Source organism: Neodiprion virginianus, chromosome 4, assembly GCF_021901495.1.
Source record: "Neodiprion virginianus isolate iyNeoVirg1 chromosome 4, iyNeoVirg1.1, whole genome shotgun sequence".
NCBI lineage: Eukaryota > Metazoa > Arthropoda > Insecta > Hymenoptera > Diprionidae > Neodiprion > Neodiprion virginianus.
The window spans coordinates 3,640,825-3,665,104 of record NC_060880.1 but is presented as its reverse complement, the minus strand read 5'-3'; the positions used below and the strand labels follow the sequence as shown (position 1 = coordinate 3,665,104).

At 42.5% G+C, this 24,280-nt stretch overlaps 2 protein-coding genes and 3 long non-coding RNA genes across 10 annotated transcripts in view; 3 read left to right on the top strand and 2 right to left on the bottom strand.

Moving 5' to 3' along the window:
• Positions 1-1,431: 1,431 nt before the first annotated feature.
• On the bottom strand, positions 1,432-9,372 carry LOC124301997 (uncharacterized). Of its 3 annotated transcripts, none has more exons than XR_006907605.1 (5): positions 9,241-9,372; positions 8,975-9,154; positions 2,279-2,446; positions 1,903-2,055; positions 1,432-1,584 (listed from the first exon to the last, which is right to left on the bottom strand). It is a non-coding gene; the product is annotated as an uncharacterized LOC124301997 (long non-coding RNA). The 3 variants fall into 3 exon arrangements; XR_006907606.1 differs by lacking the exons at positions 8,975-9,154; positions 9,241-9,372 and adding exons at positions 6,205-6,438; positions 6,565-6,877; positions 6,977-7,104 and having other exon boundaries at positions 1,903-2,446; XR_006907604.1 differs by having other exon boundaries at positions 1,903-2,446.
• Positions 2,440-11,708, top strand: LOC124301983 (serine protease nudel). Of its 3 annotated transcripts, none has more exons than XM_046757660.1 (24): positions 2,440-2,784; positions 2,848-3,003; positions 3,176-4,242; positions 4,426-4,711; positions 4,791-4,997; positions 5,075-5,235; positions 5,316-5,446; positions 5,521-6,048; positions 6,146-6,444; positions 6,538-6,682; positions 6,749-6,879; positions 6,950-7,243; positions 7,334-7,619; positions 7,698-7,867; positions 7,965-8,078; positions 8,148-8,322; positions 8,380-8,712; positions 9,192-9,380; positions 9,463-9,610; positions 9,718-9,880; positions 9,961-10,152; positions 10,217-10,460; positions 10,542-10,649; positions 10,727-11,708. In XM_046757660.1, exons 1-24 carry the CDS (start codon positions 2,679-2,681, stop codon positions 11,031-11,033), a joined length of 5,940 nt encoding a protein of 1,979 aa, XP_046613616.1. In that variant the 5' UTR covers positions 2,440-2,678; the 3' UTR covers positions 11,034-11,708. The 3 variants fall into 3 exon arrangements, with proteins under 3 accessions (XP_046613616.1, XP_046613615.1, XP_046613613.1); XM_046757659.1 differs by having other exon boundaries at positions 4,390-4,711; XM_046757657.1 differs by having other exon boundaries at positions 3,176-4,711.
• Positions 9,407-24,250, bottom strand: LOC124302001 (uncharacterized). Its single transcript, XR_006907612.1, has 3 exons — positions 23,985-24,250; positions 9,674-9,834; positions 9,407-9,596 (listed from the first exon to the last, which is right to left on the bottom strand). It is a non-coding gene; the product is annotated as an uncharacterized LOC124302001 (long non-coding RNA).
• On the top strand, positions 12,664-18,982 carry LOC124302002 (uncharacterized). The gene is made up of 3 exons (XR_006907613.1): positions 12,664-12,735; positions 18,601-18,747; positions 18,843-18,982. It is a non-coding gene; the product is annotated as an uncharacterized LOC124302002 (long non-coding RNA).
• The window catches only part of LOC124301982 (sushi, von Willebrand factor type A, EGF and pentraxin domain-containing protein 1), a 36,594-nt gene continuing 32,315 nt past the window's right edge, over positions 20,002-24,280 (top strand). The window contains exon 1 of one of the 2 annotated variants that reach the window (XM_046757656.1): positions 20,002-20,487. The gene's annotated coding sequence lies outside the window, so the exon portion shown is untranslated. The remainder of the gene's footprint in view (positions 20,488-24,280) is intronic. The other variant, XM_046757655.1, reaches the window with a different exon arrangement.

Genomic DNA, 24,280 nt, shown 5'->3' with positions numbered 1-24,280 from the left:
GTAATTTTGCAAGAGAAATCGATTGGGCGCAGTTCCAATACGCTGCGATCAACGCATCGAAAGTTACAGCCTAAAAACGAAAACCTGAATTTTCGACATTTTTCAGCAGGTGCTTTTTTCCTCGTATCTTCTCTCCCGTTGATCCCACGCTTCTTTTGCTGCGTTTTCTGAGTTCCTTGGGGTCCAATTGGTCGGAAAAGAGTCATACGAATCAATTCTAAGACTAAAAATTCTTTGGTCAAAAAAAAAAGGAAGGTTAACCCCTTTTGAATTTTTGGCGAAAATTTTCGTGATTTTCAAAAGTGCTGAAATAAATTAATTGTGGCACTATTTCGACGTAATTCTGCGAGAGAAATCGATAGGGCGCAGTCTCATTACGCTGCGATCAACGCATCGAAAGTTACAGCCTAAAAACGAAAACCTGAACTTTCGACACTTTTCAGCAGGTGCATTTTTCCTCGTATCTTCTCTCCCGTCGATCCCACGCTCCTTTTGCTGCGTTTTCTGAGTTCCTTGGGGTCCAATTGGTCGGAAAAGAGTCATACGAATCAATTCTAAGACTAAAAATTTTTTGGTCAAAAAAAAAAGGAAGGTTAACCCCTTTGAATTTTTGGCGAAAATTCTCGCGATTGTCAAAAGTGCTGGAATAAATTAATTGTGGCACTATTCCGACGTAATTTTGCGGGAGAAAACGATTGAGCACAGTCCCAATACGCTGCGATCAACGCATCGAAAGTTACAGCCAATAAACGAAAACCTGAATTTTCGACATTTTTCAGCAGGTGCTTTTTTCCTCGTATCTTCTCTCCCGTTGATCCCACGCTTCTTTCGCTGCGTTTTCTGAGTTCCTTGGGGTCCAATTGGTCGGGAAAGGGTCATACGAATCAATTCTGAGACGAAAAATTTTTTGGTCCAAAAAAAAGGAAGGTTTGTTTTTTTGGCGAAAATTCTCGCGATTTTGAAAAGTGCTGGAATAAATTCTTTAATGCACTATTCCGACGTAATTTCGCGAGAGAAAACGATTGAGTGCAGTCCCAATACGCTGCGAGCAACGGATCAGAAGGTAGAGCCGAAAAACGAGAACCTGAGTCTTCGACATTTTTCAGCTGGTGCACTTTCGATCGTAACTTCTGTGCTGTTGATCCCAGGCCACTTTTGCTGTGTTTTCTGAGTTCCTGGGGGTCCAATTAGTCAAGAAAGGGTCAGAGAAATCGAATCTGAGACCTAAAGTTTTTGTTTATCAGCAGAAGTTGGAAGGTGTACTTTTGTCAGTATTTTTCTCATGGTACTCTTAAGCCACAATCAATCATCACACGTACCTTGGAGTTATTAAGCACGTTGTAAAATGACATTCATGATAAACAGGTTTAGCCCTTGTGCTGTTTCATGAAATTTACGAACGATTCTGGTTAGGTGTTTTATTGACCATTTACAAGATTCACATAGAAATCAAATCACTTGACAATTACATTCGATTCATTAGTATCTACATCAATAATTCACTCTCACAATTCGTCATTCTCTGGATGCTGTGGTTTTTCTATACGTATCGACAGGCGGAATTCTCACCATCACTTGAACGTTCTGCAATCAAAAATATCGCAAATTTGCTGTCAGTCGATAAACAACGTACCTAAAACTCATCATAGAGATTCTAAATTATTCAGGAAAGTTTATATAGTTTCTATTCTTAAGCAATTTTCGATTGTGTCCTGAAAAGAATGCGTGAAAAATTTTTATCTTTCGAAAAGCTATGTATCAAGAAGCAAATTATCATTTTCCAAACATCCCACACTGCTTCCGATGTTATTTATTTCCATGTACTCGTACCAAATTTGAGAAATGTCCGAAGTTGCTTATATTTGTTTTATGCCCATTAAAAATTTAATACACTGCAAGTACCTTAGCCTGCTTCTCCGGTACCAATAAGTTGACTCTCCGCATTCGAAATTGTTCCATTCGCCTTCATGAGCACCACCATGCGCTGCTGTTAGCCTCGTATTTTGTACATTGCCGCGCTGTACGATTTGCCGTCGAGGTAGAAGTGTCATGTATCTCGAAAAATATTAAAAATAATCGTGTAATGTACAATTTGAAGTTGACAAATATTCCGACGTATCCGAAATATGTATACGTCTTAGGTTTTTATTAAGAGTATGCAAGCCTGTTAGTATTGCTTTATTAAGACACAGCGTCAAATTACTAATGGCATGCACAAATATCACGCTGTGATATTACGCAAAATTCTACTCTCTCGGAGGCTCGCGGTAACACCTACCTACTTTAAAATATACTACATCCAACCCGTACCCTGTGTTGGAATTCCGCTGTCTATGACCTCCGAGTAATTGCTGACTTGTTTGAAATCTGATCGCTATAGTTTCGCTCTTTGAATTTCCCCGGTTAGTTACTGCATTTGGTGCTGGACAGCGCGAGCTGACTGGAGCTTGAAATTTAATCACAGAACAAAAGGTTGAATAAATATTTTAAGCGTTTGAAAACATTTAATCATATCATATGCATAAAGTATTAGTTTCATGTCTGTGAACTAGAATCACTTAGTGCTTCGAAATACATTTAAGTTGGTTCAAATAAACGTCTTCGATGTTCAACATTGTTGCCTATCAACAGTAATATACGCGTCCTAAGTTCACGGTGAATTTCACTCCAGCGGAAAAATGACAAAAAAACACGCCGGATATATGGTACCATCGGAAGAATTGGCCGAAATTCCAATCGGTAATTGTGAACCGACATGCCTGGGTTCCGGTCTCAACAAAAATGGTGAGTATTTATACATACGCGTATATCGATTAGCAGAGTGTTAGTACTGTAAAAAATTCCTAGGCAAAGGCACTGGTCAATATCCAAGAAAACTGACGGACGCTGAAGATAACTTGAAGATTCCAATTCGGAATCAACTTTCCACTATTTTCCGCACCCTATTGATCGTTATGCTTCTCGCCTTCATTGGATTCCTCATTCATGTGACTGTTACACCATGTATGTGAGACGCTATTTTTATTTGTAATAAATTAAGCTACGAATTATCCGATTAGTTGCGCATAGGCCGATCAGAAGATCGACAAACTTTTCCACTGTTCGACACATTGGTAGACAGCATGCAAGGAAAAAAGTGATGCGACGAAAGTTCATTTTCCTTATAATCTTCCAGATAAAAGTTACACCGAGGTAGAACTTACGAAAGTAATAGAGCTGGAGACTCCTGAAAATGAAATGACAACGGTGGACGATTCCGAGAACATCTTCGTTCAAATATCACCCTTTAGCGTAGAGGACGAAATTTCTGACGATATGGTCAGTACCCTCTACAAAGAGGCTTATGGAAATATTCCCGACCACCAGTCATCACGTTTGAAGCGTCAAGTCGAAGCTGAAACCATCGAAAGTTGCAGAGAAAGACATGAGAAATGTAAGCTTCTCTTGGGTGAGCTGAAAAAGGTGACAAAAGATGTCTCGCACCAAATGCACGAGATTCGGAAGTTGATATCGCAGATCAACTCGATCCATAAACAAGAAGTACTCACTATGGACAGTACAAATATTACCGCGTTGGACTTTGTAACGTGTCTGAAATGCGAGAAGCTGGAATCCCAAACCACAAACGTTAATTCCATCCCCGAAAATTCACAAAACAATAACGAGCCCAGTTCATTTTCATTGATTACCAATTCAACAAGTCCACCGTCGAATGAACCTTCAACGATTCCTGGTCATAAGAATGCTGCCGAGTACTCAAATCATTCTCGATTGAACGATAAGATACAGCAGGCCAAAGTAGTCCAAGACTCAAACACGGTACCGGAAAACGTCCAAGTCCACAGCGCCGAAAATGATTTCTTCTTCACGCACAGCCAATCAAATCGAACCTCAGGCTCGAAATTTCAATGGCCAGATAAACTTACGATAGATCCGCAAGTAGTCAATCCAGGTAGGAGCGGTTTAATCGTTCCCGAACGTATCTCAACAACAACGGAGGATAATTCAGCGGTCTTGCCAACGTCAACCGCGAAGAATGACAATAATCCATCGCTCACTACCTCAAATTTTGACAGACGTATGACGCTGCATGAGCTGAAGTCGAACTACGAACCAAATGCAAACGTCATTCCGACGGCTGAGACGACGAAGACCAGCCAACAGGTAACCTACACCCCGAATGTGAGCTGGATGCCGTATCCTCTTTGCGTCTACGGGTCACCGAACCCTCCAATTCAGTCGGTAAGACAAACCTCATCTGGAGCAATTACGTTCCCAGTATCCTCGGCTTCACAAGTTGATCAAATTCATTACGGTCAAAACGTGGCCATCACGCCTGCAGTGACAGCATACGGAAAAACTTCATCTTTCCACTTCAACTCTGTTCAGCCTGTAATCCAGCCCCTTCAAAATCCCGGCTTCCAGTATGTCCCGGTGCAGTATCAGCCCACCTCGGTACCGGTTTTGCCGCAGCGATACGGACCCACGGGATCCGGAGTTCAGTATTACCCCGTTGCTTCCGGTGCTCAACAGACCACGGCCACAGGCCCAGCTCGACCGTTCTATTGCACTTACGTTCCTACTCCATCATTTCAATTCCCGACGGTCCCAGGAGTGTCAGAGTTCCAAAGGTCCGTGCCCGAAACAGCAGTCCCAGAAATTGACCTCGTCAGTCAAGTTCAGTTCGAAGATGAACGGCCAAGGTCAAGAGGTAATAGCTCTTCTTACTTGCCAATTCGTCTTCTGACCACCGCCAAACGTCTTAATGTAAATCTCTACTGTGTGAATAGATCACATAGCTGGATGTCCTCCGAATACGCAAGCATGTAGCGATCTCAGTAAGTGTATTCCAAAATCGGGCTGGTGTGATGGTTCGGTAGATTGCATTGATGCCAGTGATGAGACTCGGTGTTCCTGCAGAGACCGGGTCGACAGAGAGCGACTCTGTGACGGCTACTTCGACTGCCCTCTCGGCGAAGATGAGCTCGGATGCTTTGGTAAGGGATCCAATGATCGAAGCGTTGTATTCTTTCAAAAATAATGGCACTGTAATCATCTGTTTATGTTTTTCCAGGATGCGACATCCATTCTTTTAGTTGCGATGACGCGGAGAGGCGTCAACGCTGGGGTAATTGCTTGCCACTCGTTCAGCGCTGCGATGGCTTCCCACAGTGCTCTAACGGGAAAGATGAACTGCACTGCAACATCATAACTCACTTCATCGAAGAACGCAATGTGAGTTCCACAATTTCCGATGGATTCCTTTCCCATTGTACAAATGATACGTTCAATCTAAAACCATGTGTCTCGTTTAGATGTTCGCAGTTGGTTACACAACCGGATACCTTCACAGGAACTGGAAAGGCATATGGTATCCGGCTTGCACCCCGTCAACAATATGGGCCAACGATGCTTGTCGAGCTGAAATCGGTGATGATAATTATAGGTACTTATTGCTATCATTTACGCTTTATTATCTTTGAACAAAAATTCTAATTTATGTCCTTCATATTTCCGCAGAGATTTTCCATACGTCGAACAAATTAAGCTTCGACAGAATTACGCCGGTCCGTATGTTGTTCAATTATCTTCCAACGAAATTCAAATAGCACACAACTGTTCGAACAAAGCAGTCTTCGTCAGATGTCCTGAAATACCGTGTGGTACTAAAGTATCATCACAGACAGTTAATCCGTTTTTCAGTTTACTGCATTCTGTGCAATTTCCAAAGTCCAACCCATCGAATCAAGATTTTCGCAGTGAATTAGAAGGTCAAGAACTCGATGATTCAAAACAGCAAGAGTTAGTGAACGGCAGCAGGATAGATCCACTTGAAAATCACTCGGCATCGAGCCCTGATCGAAACGCCACCAGCGTAGCAAGTGACGATGATATTATCGTCAGTGAATCGAGAGTAGTTGGCGGTCATCCGAGTGAACCTCAAGCTTGGCCATCACTAGCGGCCGTAAATAGAGACGGCAGCTTTCATTGTGGTGGCGTAATTCTGGACGAGATATGGGTCCTAACAGCGGCCCATTGCATTGATGGGTGAGCCTAATGTCACTTGTATTTCAAAAGTACACAAAGAGTCGCGATTCTTTAGCGACACTGAATTCGATTGATGATTTTTCGAACAATTATTCAGCTTCGAAGGGCACTACTACGACATACAAGCTGGAATGCTGAGGCGGTTTTCCTTCTCACCGATGGAGCAATCCCGTAAAGTTAGCCACGTTGTGATGTACCCGACTTATGACAGAACGGTCATGAAGAACGACTTAGCCCTCCTACGTCTGGAAGCACCTCTGCACTTTAACCGTTGGGTCAGACCGGCTTGTCTCCCAGAAATCACGACAGCTGGAGCGCACTGGAGAACAGGACCAACCCCGGACGCAACCTGCGTTACCGCAGGCTGGGGATCACTAGTTGAGCACGGACCTGATCGTGAGGAATAAATCTTATTAGTATAAAAAATTAGGCAGTAATCGAACACGGAAGAACTTTATAATTTTCAACGCATTCTGTTATTTATTCCAGCCGATCATCTTCGGGAAGTCGAATTACCAATTTTGCGGAACTGCAAATACCCGGCCGATCAGAACGAGGCGGAAATCTGTGCAGGATTACCATCAGGCGGGCGGGATACGTGCCAAGGTGACAGTGGCGGTCCACTCATGTGCAGGTATGTCAGTTCTTGTCGCTTTAGCACTGAAACCGTGGTGTTAATTTGATACTGTGATTTAACCAGGAATCCGAATTCACCGTCTCAATGGTACGTAGCGGGAATTGTGAGTCACGGAGAAGGTTGCGCACGTCCAAACGAGCCTGGTGCATACACAAAAGTGAGCCGATTTGTTGAGTGGATAAACAGGACCCGCTGTAAGCATTGAAACGACTGATAGACATATGAATTTCTAGTAAACGGTTGGCTTATCGTTTCTTCTTGCAGTTCAACGCGAAATACCGAAGTACAAACCGCTTGCACGGTGTCCTGGATACTACTGTCACAGTGGATCGCGGAAGTGTTATTCGGCGAAAAGACGCTGCGACAAAATCGTCGACTGCATGGATGCTGAAGATGAGTTCAACTGCCATATGTTCCCAGATTTTTCGATACATCGGAATACTGATTCCAGTGACTTTGATTTTGTCGCGGCTACTCGGGAAGATCTTTCCACACAGACGGAAATAAATCAGGAAGAAACTGTTGATGCGGAGATGACTACTGCAGCTTTGACTACAGGTAGACTTATCGATATTCGATAGAAACTTGGAGTTTGACCATATTTCCTCTGCTTGTCACTGGCAGTTCAATTGACGATTTTATTTTTAGAACCATCAACTACCCCTCAGAGTGTTATAATATCAACGACAACTATCGAGCCATCAACAATACAGCCTATAAAACAGATTGTTACAGAAGATGACATTCCGGAACAGAAGGTTATAGATCAGGACATTATCAAACAGAACGTTACACAAAAGAATATTACAGAAAAAAATGAGGAATATATTACTACTACTCAGCTAACCGACGAAATCATGACGACCGTTCCCGCAGAACTGATCACTACTACTATTTCACCGCCAACAAACCGTCATCATTTCAGCTGTAGGATGTAAGTTTTTGTTTCCAGTCTGATCATGATGTAAGAAGGGTGGGGCATGAATACTTTGAAGAAACAATTATTTTTCAGAGTAATACAAACTATCAATTTGATAAAGCGGTGCGACAGGATAGTCGATTGTCAGGATGGTACAGACGAGGATGACTGCACCTGTAGAGATTATCTTAGTAGAATTTATCCGACGTCAATTTGCGATGGCCACATAGACTGCTTCGACGGTACTGACGAAGAAAATTGCGGTTAGTTTGCAATTTAGTGTCGGTAAATTTTTAATAGCGATGTTAAAAAGTGGTGACTCCCGGAGTGCATTTGTTACGTAACGTTGAATGTTTACAGATCTATGTTCACCGAAAGAATTTCATTGCAAAAGAAGCGGTGAGTGCGTACCGATGGATAAGAAATGCGATCGAATAGCAGATTGCGCATTCAACGAGGACGAGCTGAACTGCTGTGAGTGAATTGTCGATAGATAATGATCCTTTGATGCGAAAATCTTTAATACAGAATTTTCTTCTGCAGTCGCTTTGAGCAACGGGAAGTACGTGATAACCGATATCGACGGACTGCCGCATCACAAACGAGAAGGTATATTGACGTTGTATCAAGATCGTGAATGGGTGCCATTCTGCATCGATACGATAACAGAAAAACCAGCCGCACTTGCGAAACAAATGTGTTCCTACTTCGGGTTCGGGTGAGTCGATTCGTGGAATGGGTGAGGAAGCGTGAGTTGCATTGATCCGATTTTCAGCGCCTGCGAGTCTTTCAACGAAACACGGATGCAGAACGCGCCACTGGAGGTCAAAGCGTCGACGGCGATGAACTTGGTACCCTACGAGTACAGCACTCCCTACATTTTGTCCATGGAGGAACCCCAATGCACGGTTCTTTACCTGCGATGCCTGCCGACGATACATTCGATATCAATGACCTACCGACTGAAAGGCATCGACGGCCAGGAGGAGGACACTTATCTATGGCCATGGCACGCTGCCGTTTTTGCCGATGGCCGGTACCAGTGCTCGGCTGTTCTGCTTGAGCCAAGTTGGCTTCTGACAAGTCGCTACTGCGCCATGGACATGGAGTAAGCAATATTCGCAATGAATTGAATGATGAAAGAGATCGAGAGACTGTTAGTTACGTTAACTGTAATCGCAAATCCATTTATATCGATGACTGACAATGAGTACTGATTATCGATTCAACGCCACCGTACAATCCATACGTCTGTCGATAAGTATACATATGCGTGAGTTCATTTACAGTTAAACTGATCGATCACTTCGAACCATAAGAGAATATTTTTCGAACGAATACGTAACATGAATTATTCAGTAAATACATACCGCGATGGGCAGGCTGGTCGCTTCACTCGATGTGCAAGCCGGACGGAAGCTACTTATGAGGGTAACAATATGCCAGACCCAAAGACTAATCAGATATCTCGGTTATTGTACTCAAACGCTTAGGACTGATCAATGTTCGTTGCACATTTTTATTTATTCTACTTGAGCTCGACCATGTTCCTGAAAAAGGAGAGTAAAATTTTAATCTGACTCACAGCTTGCAGCAAAATTACACCACGGCACTTATGGGTGTGTCACGCTCGTACCTGCAGGTCGATGGACCACATCAGCAGAGGAGTATAGTCGACGAGATAAGAAGCGTCAAGAATTCGGATGCGATCTTGATGCACCTTAAGCAGCCTGTTAATATGACTCGGCATGTGCAGCCGATGTATCTTCAAAAACGGTCGGTCAATATTGTATGCCGTAAGCTCAGAACTTGCGTTGGATTTACCGAACTTCCTTTATCATCTCTTATCAATTTTCAGAACTCACCCAGCTGCAGAATCCGATACTTGTGTAACGGTGGGTGTAGACAAGGATGAAGGAACGAGGAGCATTTTTCTAAGGGCGGTCCTTAACAACTGTCCCGCAAATCGTCGCTGTTACGAGAATGCCAACCCTATAAAATGCAAGGTGATATCATAATTATCACTACGAAAGCAACGTGGTCTATAGATCGGTGTAAGAATGACGTACCTTTGTGTCATGATCACTGACCATCGACAACCGAACTGTTTCAGAACGTAACATCAATGGCGTGGAGCGGGACGGTGGTTTGTCATGGATGCAGTGGATGGTACCCGGCTGCTGTTTATCACGTGAAAGAGGGACCATGCAGCTTTGAAACGAAGCAGAGCCTGTCCAGCATAGACTATATCAACACAAATTTGATCACCGGGATGCGTGAGTAATCAACTAGCATTTGTCCCTGTGAACCAATGTTAGTCGGTGATCTATAGTCAAAGATGTAATCCGTTCCACAGAAGAAATTCCGCAGTTAAATATGTCTGAGCCGAATTGCGATGGGTTCAGATGTCTGTTGGGAGAGTGCATAGGATGGCCGAAAGTCTGTGACGGTGTTCCAAACTGCAGGGATGGGGCTGACGAGGATCCAAAGTATTGTCAAGAGATGAGGGACCATTGCGCGAACGGAGTCGACGATACGATCGGATGCCGTAAGTTTCAATTTCCTGCTTATCATCATCACGATTCAACGAGTCTTCATCTTCACTTTCTCAGACTGCACGCAGACCGAACTTCGTTGTGAGAACGGCCAGTGCGTACCGAAGTCAATGTTTTGCGACGGAAAGAGTGACTGCGCTGACGGGACTGACGAGCCGGAAACTGGATGCAGCTGTGCTGCCTACCTCAAACTGACTGCGCCGAAACTGATTTGCGACGGAAGACGCCACTGCTTTGACAAATCCGATGAAAATCCTCAGCTCTGCTACTGCAAGGACGCCAGCTTCAAGTGCGACGGAAGGTCAGCAGAGTCTTGATGAGGCTTTTCTCCACTTCTGCATCGCATTCCTCATCGTATCATGTCTATTATGTTTTTTCGCAGAGGTGAGGAGTGCGTGTCACAAGATTTCGTCTGTGACGGTGATCAGGACTGTTCTTCAGGGGAGGACGAGAAGGAATGTCAGGCTTTGCGAGCTGTGCCGTCATACTCGTGAGTTCATTTCGTCCACGACAGGCTCGCTACTCTCTGGCAACCGGTCGACTATAATGCTCGATGAATCATTTCAGACCCGGTTACGGTGAGGTTGTTCAAAGGTCGTACGGCATCTGGCACTCGCAGTGTTTCCCTGCCGGTTCTGTGGCCGAAAATGAGGGAATCGATCTTTGCACGGAGTTGGGCTACGAGTTTGCGAAAAATGTCACCGAGAGCGACGCCAGCGACTCGAGAAACTTGCCGCTAGTTCCTGTCCTCGATAAATTTTACATGGTACGGTTGAATATGAAGGCTTGGATCATCATGCGAGATGACAAGGCCCTCGTCAGTTTACATCCACCTGAACAGACATGCTACCGTCACTACGTAACGTGCGCATGAGCGTTTGATCTTTTCTTTCCTTCGTTGCCTAGCTAGGTCTATCAACTAAAGTAAAATTTCAAAAGTAACAAGCCTCGGGGTGTTCACGTATCGTCAAAGCTGATATCATTGTTTGTTACATTATGTAACGTTACGCAACTCGCAACTTCGGGACTTATCTAATGCTTCTATTGAAATACACGTACTAACACCTCGAGCTCGCACGTTGATATATTAGTATTCTAAAATTGTTTTCGCCTGAGACGATTCTGCAAAAATTGCTTCACGTGTTTCTTTCTTTCGTCAAACTACTTGAATAGTCGAGCATTTTTGACAACTCAATTCAATAACGATATACGTTTACGTAGTTTCTTAAGCGTACTATTAGGAATTGTTTCCGTTGCGATAACAAGGTCACGTGTTATAGACAGGTACAAACGGCATCTGTTACTTCTTAAAGTACGCATACGACATATTTATTTATTTAAATTATCTATGTATTTATTCTCCTGAGTTTCAACACATGAGTTATTCCTCGTGTTGGCGCTCGACGAGCGACCTGCAGATCAAGTTCGTCGACATTCTTAAACGCGATAAGGTATTTTCGTACTCACCGGTATAGTACCGAAGAAAAATATTAATATATTAGTAAGCTATAAGTGTATTTGTAGTATTCTATTATTTATATATATGTATTTAAAAAATTGTTTATTCATAATATGGGGCATCTAAACAAGATAATAAAAATAAAAATGACATGTATATGCCAATCCACGTAGACAAGAATTCATACGGGTAATAAAATTTTCGAATCTGTTTACAAATCGCATACAAAATCGAGCCACGAAAATTAGTAAATAATAATCGATCGCCACGCATTAGTCACCTGAGAATGTGAACGGATCCCGGAGCGAGCTGTTGGAATTGTTAGACTGTGAGTATTATAAGCTACACACAGCAGAGTGGTTCACCTTCGGCAGTGAAGTGACCCCATTTACGCTCTGCCTCAACGTTCCAAGACTTCGATAGCCGTTTCGATATCTCGTCTCGAATTTACCTCAACTCGTTTCCTCCCACTTTTCTTGCTCTTCCCCCTTCGCTGATGGTTTTTGGTCCGGAGTATACTACGGTAAATCTGTGAAATTCGCCAGGTGCACCTGAGCATTAGACGTGGATCAACACGGCCACTTCGCCAGACAAGAGCTTCGCACATACCTTGCACTCATACATACACCTCCAATGTGATAATTTAGTACCCAACTGAGTACCGTTGCAGGTCCCCCGAGTTTTCAGCTTTTAGTCGAGCTTCGGGCACTCGGACGCGAAGGAGGCGAGAGAACGATAACGAGAGCAACGATGTAGTAGCCTCACGACAAGACGAAGAGAGAAGGAGGGAGAGAGAAAGCTGGGTACAAGGAGGAATGCGGGGCCTTATTACGTGTCCGGTTGATCGTTTGTTCCTTCGTGCATATGGGGTTGATCTTTCCATTCCATTTCCAGGCACCGCGGTTTTCTGGAAACCGACAAATTCGGCATAACGATTTGATTCAGGGTAGAATTAGAAACTTCCGAATCCAGTATTGGTCTCACTGCAGTCGTTGTTCAGACGAAGCTTGCAAAGTGGAGAACGGGAAATGATGGTTGGGCGCAATTGCAACGTTGATTGTGAAAAATCGGCAAAAGTGGCAGAGAGACTGCGGATGAATAAATCAAAATCCGTACGGTATGTGTGCATTAAACTTGTCCATAGGTTTATAAGCGTGCTGAGGAATGTGCGAAGAGCCTTTAACTGCGGGGCCACGTTGGCAGTCCCGTTATACTTGGCAGCTTCCTGCCGGCCTCCACCACCGTCAAGAGTCCACTTCTGCATACATAACGCGAGCTATCGATATCGAACGCGTCATACACGAATCACGTGTCCCCTCCAGTCGTAGGAAAACCGTATTCAGAGTCATGACTATTCCAGGTGGATATTACGCAATTACAAATTTCCGGGACAAAGCGGTGAAGATACCGCAAAGAATCGGATAGCGAAATGCGGAAGGATGTCGCATCGCATGATATCACTACGGATAGTTGTAACGCCCGTTGCGTAACGAGGAAGATTTACAATGGGCAATTGGTGTTTAGATTCCCGTTCAATATTCGTTGTCTCAAGATTCCGCGGGAAAATGGTTACTTTTGTTCGACTGCTAAATCGAGATGACGGTAGTGCAATTTGTTCCACAGTTAACCGAGTGTTCGCTAATTTCGTACAAAAGACCATAACGAAACTGTAGGATTAACTGTAAAATTATAGTCGACTCGCTAATCACGGTGCATGGTGAAATCGACTGAAGAGTCAGCAAGTGGTTATTAGCCAAAAGCGTTTGTCGAAAAATACACAGCAGCCACGTCGAGCAGGTCTTACGATTAGTCAACCCACCTGATCAGCATCTGACACGGAACGTGAGAATACGCTTGTTAGATAATCGCGGGAAGAGATTAGTGAAGGAATGTGTGACGCGCGGTATTTCGAATGACAACGAAGCAGGGAGAGTCGAGGAGATTGTACCGCTGATCGAATATGCAAATTGGGTAAAACTGCTGCCCATTTAGGCGCGTGCAGCATGGGGTTACTTTGAATAGATATTTATATGGTTCATGGTGCGCGAGCATGTGAAGCAGTTTGCACTGCACATATCAAACAACCATCGAGAGATTGTATTGTGCGAGAGATGTACACCAGGGTAATTGGTTTTTAACTTTTTTTTTAAGGTGCCACCCGAAAAACTTGTAACAAGTATTGAAAAAAAAATTGTCTTAAGACCTGGAGGAGGTAGGAAAATATTTAGAGGATGCTACCAATTATTGTAATATTTTTTATTCATTTTTACGTGTATACTTTACGGACACATATATATATATTAATTTATTTTTCGCGTATCATGGTCCAATTAATCATTATTCAAAAAAATTAGTACTGAAAACGAAATAGGGACATTAAGGTGATGCGATACTCCTATTTCGGTATCAAAAACTGTTATAAAAATTTCTCCAAGACGATTAATTTTTCGTATAAAAGACGATAACGGCCAACTGCGGAATTGTTAGGCGCGGTTTGCTGTTGATTGGTGAACGATTGATTGGACCGCAATAAAAAAAAAAAACTAATATATATGTAAGTCCGTAACGTGTGCCTATAAAAAGAAATAAAAAATATTACTTATAATTGGAAGCGATCTTTAAATATATTCCTACCTCCTACAGGTTTTACGACAATGTTTTTTTTTTTTCGGTATTTGTAACACATTTCTCGACTGGCACCTTGAAAAAAAAAGAAGTAAAACACTAACCACCCTAACGTACACTTTGCACGAGTACAGACGTAAGATTCGAAAGGAAACGAACGTGTCGTTGAACCGTTAACCGATTATGGAAACGTGCGACTATAATGGGTAAGGAAAAACGGAGACGTGCCAGTACCGCATCACGAATGTAAACCGTGTCCAATGGAGGCGGCATTGCTTAGATTGCCTAAGCTGATCAGTTTACTTCAGTCTGACGTTGACTGACCAGATTCGTTCCGAGCTTAGGCTAGGGTAAGATTGAGTTGGTTTTACGCGTCCTTTTATGTAGACTCGGTGATTACGATGATGCTTTGTTTTTGTACAATATTTGTGATCAATCGACACACGATAGATTTTCACACGATTATTTCTAACAGTGAATAATCGTCACAAACAGCAATCATTGACTGCAGCTCAATTGCACTACCAATTATTTACATTTACCTGCACGTTTTGATTGAACGGTGCGACGCTTCGATGCGGTTTGTAGGTTTTCGGTAACGGTAACCAGGCAGTTTGCCGTAAATAGATGGGGCCTAGATTATCTAATAGGTTCTGGAGTGGCTCTTGATCGTCTGCTTCTAGCAAGAATAATTGGCACGTTGTGCGTGTATGGTCATAATTTTGTCGAACCTACTGACCCGAAATTACACCATAAATACAACAGGCAAACATAGGATCGTCGAAAAGAAAGGCACTTACGGAGAGAATATCTGCACGGTTTTGAGATACGCGTTCGGGTTACAAATCTTATCCAAAGGCAGTTTTACTTTACGTACGCCTATTGCTATATATGTGTAGAATATTCTAAATAGTAGAGCCAAAAGAGCCGCATGCGGTTTTTAACCCTGAAATCTAGGTGGACAGCGTACGTTCAGTCACGTGCTATGAAACGTAAAACGAACTGCAAAACCTGTAGAAAGCAGTCTGCTGCAGACTTTACGCGGAAAATGCACGAGCCGTATGAAGCCCGTCGTGTATAAATGCGTGCTAAACTGTAAAGTAGTTCCGGTGACACCAATTTCATCAGTGATTAATCATTGAAATACGGAAATGAAAATACGAAACTGACTAATCTTCGATTTTGGATATATCAATGCGTACCTGCGTTCGCAAATTAATTTAAACTATTTCTTCGGATAATCTTCATCTCAGTAAATCGCACAAACGTAATACCATTTTTTTTTTTTTATTCTACTTTTCCATTTTCTTTCATCGAAATTTTTTTTTCACGGTTACAAGGCGACTGGAACATTATGTAGGACGTTAAAAAGTAGCACGAAGAATAGATTTTCAGCGTTTCGTTGTATTTCTTCAACGTTCTCCCCTTTCGAATTTCTACGAGAAACGAAGAGGGAAAATAAGAAAAAGTAAATTAATTATCCAAAGCAGGTGAAAATCGTATATCGAATTCGATTGGCGAACGATGAACGCACACAAAAGTGAGATCCACATGCCCACATGTCACGTTGCGATCAACGGCTTCTTTCCAGGTCGACGCCTCATGAACGCTTTCTGTCTAATCGCAAGTCGCGGAGGTTAATCGTTGCCAGCTATTCGTATTCTCGATTAGCTCTTGTCTTTTAGGGTCAGTGTTAAACATATTTCTGTACGACACTACTGCACAAGGTACACTTAAAATTTTATTCTTCTTCTTCGTCTTCACGGTTTATCGTTCTTATTCAATCTTTTGAGTAAAAAAATTACGTCCAACTCTTCGCAAATGATCTAAGAATTTACAGTCAACCAGGAAACGCTTCGGATCAGCGTTTAGATCCGTGCGCTAATTGTAAAAGGTAACTTGGCGTCGGCCTCGACGTCAAGGTCGGACGGCCATTACCAGTTATTTCTGCAGGCCCGACGTCGAAGACGTCAAAGAAATCTTCAATCGATATATATATATATACATATATACATCTGAGTATAGGTATACACTAGACGTAATCCAGCTACATCGGCGAAGAGCGAAGCGATGCACCGTAACGAGTACTTATAAACAGTCCGTAACTTTGACTTGAATGAATTCCGTCACCGCGTCTCTGTATTCTGGTTCAACGAATGTGTTTTTTCGATTTTAGTGCATTTAGGATTACACGGGATCCATGAACTGCAAGTTCAGCTAGGATCCAGCATCGGAGACCCGGAAATTAATCTCACAAAACGACTATACACGTAACATTATACTATAGTCGCATACAAAGAAACCTTCGAGCCGAATCAAAGCAGTTAACCGTGTCGAAAAATTAATCGATTTTTATATACACGATATTTTATAGTTGTAAATACATATAAGGACACAGGTATAATGGAATAGCTTGCTGATAACGGTTCTGATGAAAAACGTATTTTAGAATTCAGTACTTTTGTAAAAGAGGTCAGTAAAAAATGCTCCGATTAACGGCACAGTTAAGAAAAGAATGTAAAGGAAAAGTGTTGGAAAATGGCGACATTATTTGTAAATATAAATTATCTTTGTATTTGTAAAATGAAATAAACCTTTATGTTTTCTTTCTTTCTTTTCTGCTCGTTCGGTGTTTCTACTACGGTTAATCAGAAGAATTATGTCAAACTAACGAAACGTGTATTTTAAGCAAATCGAAATTCTTTTGTATCATTATCTATGACCTAATGGAAAGCAATAAACTTTACTATACTATAATAAAATAACGGTGCGTGACAAATGAATGGTTATAACGCGTAGCGAAAAATTACAGTCAAATTTTTGTAAGATGAATTAAATCCAACAAAAATGGGACAAACGAGACTCCGAAGAATCAATGGATGCAAAGAACAAACCGATTATCGAATTGCGATCCGATTTCCGCTCTTGGCCCACGGCGATGAAAAAGATGGGATAGTAAAAGATGAAAATACCGACGTACAATTTGAAGGCAAGGAAGGCATCGGTATGAAGTGTCTATTTGCGAACGACGATCCTAGAGGCGATGAGTCTTTCTCTCTATTCGAGATCTCATTGCCAGATGGTCACGGATGTCGAGGAAGAACCGGACATGCTTTCTTTTCCCCATTTTACGATTCAACGTACACGCATAAAGGCATGCGAAATTTTCTGTCTCCCTTGAATGGGGACTTCGTACTTTGTACGCGTACACTGGGAAAAATTTTATTTGTTATAGTAACTAGAAAAATTGAGTAAAACAGGTATCGTTAAAAAAAACTGTTTGAATATTGTTGGGATTACGAAAAACGAGCTACGCCTAACCATTTTGCGCTATGGTCGATCATTTTTTGGTTAGTGCAACGCAAAATCAGTTTCTGAGGTTTACTATACTTTTTTAGCTAAACAAGGCTTTAACGTCAATTTATCGTTGCGCGAGCATTAAATTTTCGCAACAGTTGCCAAGAAAATATAGCAACAGCGATTGTAATGAGAAAGAATACTAACGGATACTAGACTTTCCGGTAACAGCTAGAAAACTAATTTTCGTTTTCTACCTAGAACTATATTTCTCGATTGTGGTAAAAAATGAAAATAGTTAAGGACTGAGCGGTAACCGGAACTAAAAATTTCTCTCATTGTATTGAAGAATCTTTAAAAATACGTAATATCCGCATATAAACAAGGATGTAACGTTGATTCAATTCCTTCTCGGTTTTAGGCAAATTATATCAGAGGGATAGAAAAAGAAACCGCGTTACAAGCGTAAAATTATATTTTCTCAGCACTCATTGTCAGGTGCAAGCCCGTACATGGGAATGATTAGACACTGCAATTAAGTGCTGCTGTATTATATAACAACGCGTGAGGAGGAGTGCAGTGTTAATTGCACACTTGAGATCTGGAAATTGAGATAAACGATGCAAACAAGGAACTGCACTTTTAAAGTGTACCTATGCGTGTACAAAACTATACTTGTATAACGATTCGCAGTTGCGTTTTATCGTTGAAATAATTTATTTTGCTATAAATCTCCTTTTTACACGAAGCTTCAGTAATTTCCGAGATTCGACGACATATTATACATATATGCAGGTAATTAAAACCAAATTAACGATGCATGTTTTTAAATTTTGGCTATCCAGAAATTTAAATTTTGTCATCAATATTATCGCATATCTATATTGTTTTGATACACAAATTATCTGTTATGAGATTTTAATTTTGTTTTTAAAAAAATTCCCTCCTCGCTGAGAGAGACTTGGAGAAATATGTTTATTCCTTGTATCTCGACGAATTCCAAGCACTGCACGAGAGATTAAATTGTCTTCATTGCATGTATGAAATGATTTTTTTTCAGGTATTTGGCCAGAGAGGCTTTTGCCGAAAATAGCCCGTCTATCGTCACCTGCCAGTCAGTCCCACGGCCCTATATCTTGTTACGCACCTTACTGCAACGTCCACTATACAGGATGCAGTTTCACCTGCGACAAGGAACGCGTAAAAGGTACCTGCTCTCCCTACCTGCACCTTAACTCCGGTGCTGCCGGGTCGTTTGTTTAAGCCGTAGCATTATATTACCGAAACATTTTCTACCTGCAGTTTACGAAAGGTGAATCACCACCTCGTCGGGTTTATTTGCATTTTACCAGGCGTCAAAGACCAGCAAACCTTTATCAACCGTAAATCACTTCGATATGTATCGGCTTATAACGGTTATGATCGGAGATCGTGGGGACAATAACAGCTGTGAAAAAAAATAATCTCTGTGAAGCGATAATTATTTTCTTGGTAATTTTTTTTTCTTCCTTTTTTTTATAATAAATCCTTATATTTACAGCATTCAGAGGTTTTAACGATAAAGAAAAAAAAAGAACTCGTTTCATATCACGATGGGGTTGCAATTTATCTGGAAACTGTAATTTTTCATATCTAATTGGTTGACCAACGATGTAATATCGTTACAAGATTATCGTACGTTAAGAATTTATTAAATTATTGTGTTCTCGAGTTATTAAGGATATCTTTAATAACATAATAATAGAAAATACTGGAGTTATAAATGAAATTATAGATGTTGTCGACGTTTCATTTCAAATCGTTTCAAAATTGTTAAAACATAACAAATAATTCGTATGATTTTACTCTTCGACGTGAGATTTTGAAAATAAAAATAAAAAAAGGTATCGGTCTTCGGCAGATGAAAGAACGTAAATACCTGGATGGGTGTCAACAAAACTTGCAAAGCGCCAACATTTCAAAATAAGGATCAAAATAACGAAAGGTGAATTGATCGAAAATCGAGATTATTTTATTTTCACATGCTTGAAATCTCGATGTGTTCACCCTTTCCAAGTTTTAACCCCCACCAAAATACCCACCGTCTACGATTAACTTCGACGAAGCAGAGAGGGGGAAAAAAAAAAGGGAACCCCACGAACGCCAGGCGCATGGTACGTTTGCCAGGCGGTGAAGTCCGAGTGCTCGACGTAGCTTACTCGGGCATCGGTATCTCCAGGATGAATGCCGAGGTGAAGGTAGGTTACACCTATACAGCACAACGCAGATGCAGCTGAGTTCGAAGCTCGCCTCTGGTAGGTATACCAGAGAGAAGAATCGTTCCTGTACGTGCAGAGTGACAAAGAGGAATGGTGCCCAATACCAACAAGCTCACCTGCGTCCATATAGGTAGCACAGTTCTTGCGGGGCCCAAAGAAGAAGAGTGGGGCCCTCTTGCTTTGCAGGCAGGCCAACCAGCCGAGCGACTCAGGTAGCGCCGTTCACTTGGACGGAACCATCATCGCGGTCCCCGTTCCTTAGTCTCGAGATGGTTGCCCGCGGGTAAAGTTCTCTCCATTATATTGGCCGCAGTGTGGTGACCCGGACTCGAATATTATTCGCCAAAATTCTCGTCCGTGATACGGGAAAAACATCCCCCCCTCGGTTATTGCAAGTGACGTGGTCAGGGGTGGAGAGTGCAGAGGACCTTCTTCTTCCGACAGCGTTCACCGTTTCGTTCTTTATTTTCAACTGATTTACACGACGGAGTGCCGCAGCCGATCCGCGGTTCTACCGAACGCACGTTTTGAGATACCAGAGTATTAAATTTGAATGCAATATATTGTACAGTGGTGGGTGAAATCGATCCTTCGGTTTTGCTGCAACGCGCTGCAGGTACAACAGGCTGAGTGTTAATGTGCTCAAATAAAGGACCGTAACCCAGGATCTAGACTAGCGCCAAAGAAACGTGAGTTCGGTATCTGTGTTACTTATAGCTTTCCATTCGTTTCATCATAAAGTAAGAATATTTTTCTTGTATGTGTTACGGGCGACAAATATTTATCGGTGTCCGTATGACACGAATTTTCGCAACGTGTTTGGCGAGCATTTTATCTCAGGGGAATTTCGCAACTTTTAATTTTCTTTTAGCTTTTATTCTTCTTATTATTTGTCGCCGAGGCCGACGAAATTTTTGGACCGCTGTCAGCCTGGCTTCGAACGGTAAAATTGCATCAAATGTTTGCGAACCGGTCCGGTGCCGATTTCTGTTGCCTAACTCGCTTTAGATATGTATGTTTATGCTAGAGAAAGAGAGAGAAACGATCGGTTGCGTTTAATGAATCCCCGAAGGTCCACAGAGCTTGCAGTTAATTACAGTAATCGACTCACCGGTTCGTTATTCGACACCAATTTTTATGTACGATGCTTGGATCCTGGCAGGTACATTAAACAAGTGCTGTCCATCATCCGACTGAATCATCGTACTTATTTGGAATTGAAAAGGAAAATTTCACTGGAGATGACTGTGCCTACAGGATACTGTACCGTGACCATTTTACAACATTTATCGAAACTTTTAAAGCCGCAAATATTATGAAGACAGTTAATGATCCGCTTTAACACGGTCGAGTAAAAGTAATTGAATCAGCCGCGTCTATTCGACTCGTGTTGAACAACAAATTAGTTAGACAAAATCTAGCTATCAAATGGTACTGTACGAAAATCTGTTGCTGAAAAGACTTGGCGAATGAACGCCAAGTTGCCCAACCGACGTTCCGAAGAGACTGAAAATCATCTCATTGTCAGAACCGATCATAAACCTGTAAACCCAAACCCTAGCTGGTCGGAAATTGTCGACTATACTGAAGTTTCTAGAAGATTTCCAAATTTCAAAAAGCGGTACAGGTACCGAGAAATTCTTTCCAGCAATGAGGAACCTCTGCGACAGGTATTGGGATCCCAGGAAATCCCGCAAGTTTGTTATTGCAAAGGATTGATCGGCAAGCCGCAAAATCGAAGAGAAGATCCGAACGAAGAGTCAACTTTCGTGCCCAGGGTATACATCGGTGCGCAACCCTTTGTTCAGCTTCTGAGGATAATCATATGCACCGGAATTCCAAGGTCTGACTGTACGTGTTGGCGGCTACGGTTGTTGTACCGGGTAAATGTCAAGGCTGCGTACGTTCTCGGTTGACAATTGCCGCACAAGGCGTGGAAACCATCTGAGGTCAGCGAGTCGATTGAACATAGATATATATTTTGGACGAAGAGATTCCGTGCATCTAGTTGGTCTCATTTAACCATAGAAATAGGAAGAGACCTTCTTCCAAAGATAAGTGAAGAAGAAGTTGATCTCCAAGGATTCCAAACAAGACTTTTCTCATCCACCATGCATCGATGGTGATTTTCGTAAAGGCTTAGACAAGCCAAACTGTTTCACCGATTTTGGATTTCACATGGACGACAGTGGCTCCGAGTTAACGCTGAACGGTATCTTGCTCATTAGCGCCGCGCGTCGATCGAGTGAGTGGGTTAATTTGGCGGCTTGAGTTAATTTCGGTGACTCCACAGTAGTTAGGCCTGTAAGGTACGCCTCTGCGCTGCGGCACAGTTAAGGAGACCAAAGACTAAATATTAATAAGCGCATATACACTAACGGTATTGCTCGGCGGCAATTAGTGTTACATTACATTGCACGTTGAGGAACGGCACAATCGAGGCATGAGCATATGCGAATAACACACCAAGCCATTACCAACACGTAAGCACAAGTTACAGTTAAACAAACCCATGGGCAATTAAAAGACCATATTAACTTCGCGACGGTGAAATGAGCTCGCCAACTTGGTCGTTCCATCGAATGATACTTTCACAGCCTTGTTACGATTCTGCAATTTGATATCGAGTTAAAACAACCTCACTCTTTGACACATTAGGAACCCATTGTACAAACGTCTGCAGGGTTCCTTTTTCAGAAGACACAAGTCAGGCAGTTCTTTGAGACTATTCGACTCAGAGGATTAATAGACCTTGGACACGGTTTTGGCCATGTGTTAATAAGTGACGGCCGAACATTCTTCGCCCGTGAGATCGAACCGCGGCACTTTTGTAACACCATTGCATACATAGAGATTAGTTTGATCCGAAACTCGACATTGGCATAACGTGTCGGGTAAAGACGTGTGGGCGTCTCGTTACAGCGAGGTAACTAGCCATTGGAATTGAAAAGAATATTCACAGAAATCACTCCGGAAACCGGCCTCGAAGGATTCTTACATGTGAAACGATGTCACGGTCGAACTGCACCTTTATGAATGACGGAAAGGGTGCCAAGATTTCGGTGATGAGAGTTTAAACTCCGATTTCGACTAGTCGGAACTTTTTTCAACTTCCAGACACGCGATTACGATGTTCGTTGGACGTTTGCCCTGTGTAATCATGCACACACGAACATGTACCTAAATATGTGCCTACTCACTATATATTCACAGCCACTTACTTCGTCAGTGACAAAAAGTAAGTAGACTTCCAGGTCGTTTATGGTTAACGCAAGTAGTTTCCTACCGGCTGCCCGTCACACAGTCATGTGTTTTAAGTCACTGCCAGTAATGCTTATAAACCGTGTCACCGTCAGTCGTGACGAATTGCGTTAAGGCGTGGGTATAACGTGTAATCCGTCGATCTTATGTATTACACGCGTGAAGAAAGTTGGGTATTTGAAGAAGATGCGGTAAAACGAGCCTCTCGATCAGGGTACGGCGACCCTTCTACCGAGCAAACCTGCACTCCGAGTTTCATGTTTGTCGTTTCTTATTTCCCTCTTTTCTCCACGTTAACACCGCTCATGAATTCCATTTCCAGACTGAATCATCATATCAAAAGACCTAACGACGAGAGTATCTCGTTAGTGTTGACAAACGGTGAAAAGTGGATCATCGTCGCTGTGTGGAACAGGTTGCAGGTCCGTTTTACCGCTATACATGTTACAATCCGCTCGACGAAACTCCTCAAAAATAATTCGGCGCAGGTCGTGTTGTACGTAGTACCGTTTTTACATACCTCCGGATTCGAGGAGCCATTCAAATGTTGGGTAGTGGAGCGATATTGTGCCGGCGTAAAAAGTGTTCAACCAAAAAGTGAATTATAGGATGAATCAGTCGGCACGATCTTGTACCTTGACGTTACCGTGAAACGACTCGGTCTGCGGACGAGCGGCAACAAAACCGAAATACTTTTTGATGGCACACTTTCAAAGTCAAACATAACGGCTATCAAGTGCACGAAGCACGGTATTTCTTAAGATGAAAAAAAAAAAAAAAAAAACATGGACATCGAGGATATTCATTCGTTGCTCGAGGATGAATGTCCTTCGACCATGCGATTACATGATCCTTCTTTCTCGTCGTGCGGGCTGTTGGAACTTACTTGATAGAACAGCCTGCCCGGTGGACTGCGGATACCTACCTCTCTATATAGTCAAAGGCTGTCCAAGGGCTTCGGGCGAGACCATCTAAGGAGCCGGAAGCTCGTGGAAGCAGACAATGCCGACCCGATCGTTTGAGTCGCATGGGGATAGTCGTCTCGCTTGACACTTTACCCGCACATTCACCTTGCCTTGGGACTCTATGCTGGAAGTCATGAGTCTCGAGACGAGAACAGGATGCAGTGTGAACAGCAATGGGCTTCCACCCTCTGCGGTCCGTGGTGAAAAATGGACCTTCGTCGTAATGATCAGCTTGGAAATTATGAATTCTGATAAC

Coding starts and splice junctions, on each gene's coding strand:
- LOC124301983 (XM_046757657.1), top strand. CDS start 2,679: ATGACAAAAAAACACGCCGGATATATGGTACCATCGGAAGAATTGGCC. Junction 2,785..2,847: donor TTCCGGTCTCAACAAAAATG/GTGAGTATTTAT, acceptor AAAAATTCCTAG/GCAAAGGCACTGGTCAATAT. Junction 9,611..9,717: donor CCAACCCTATAAAATGCAAG/GTGATATCATAA, acceptor GAACTGTTTCAG/AACGTAACATCAATGGCGTG.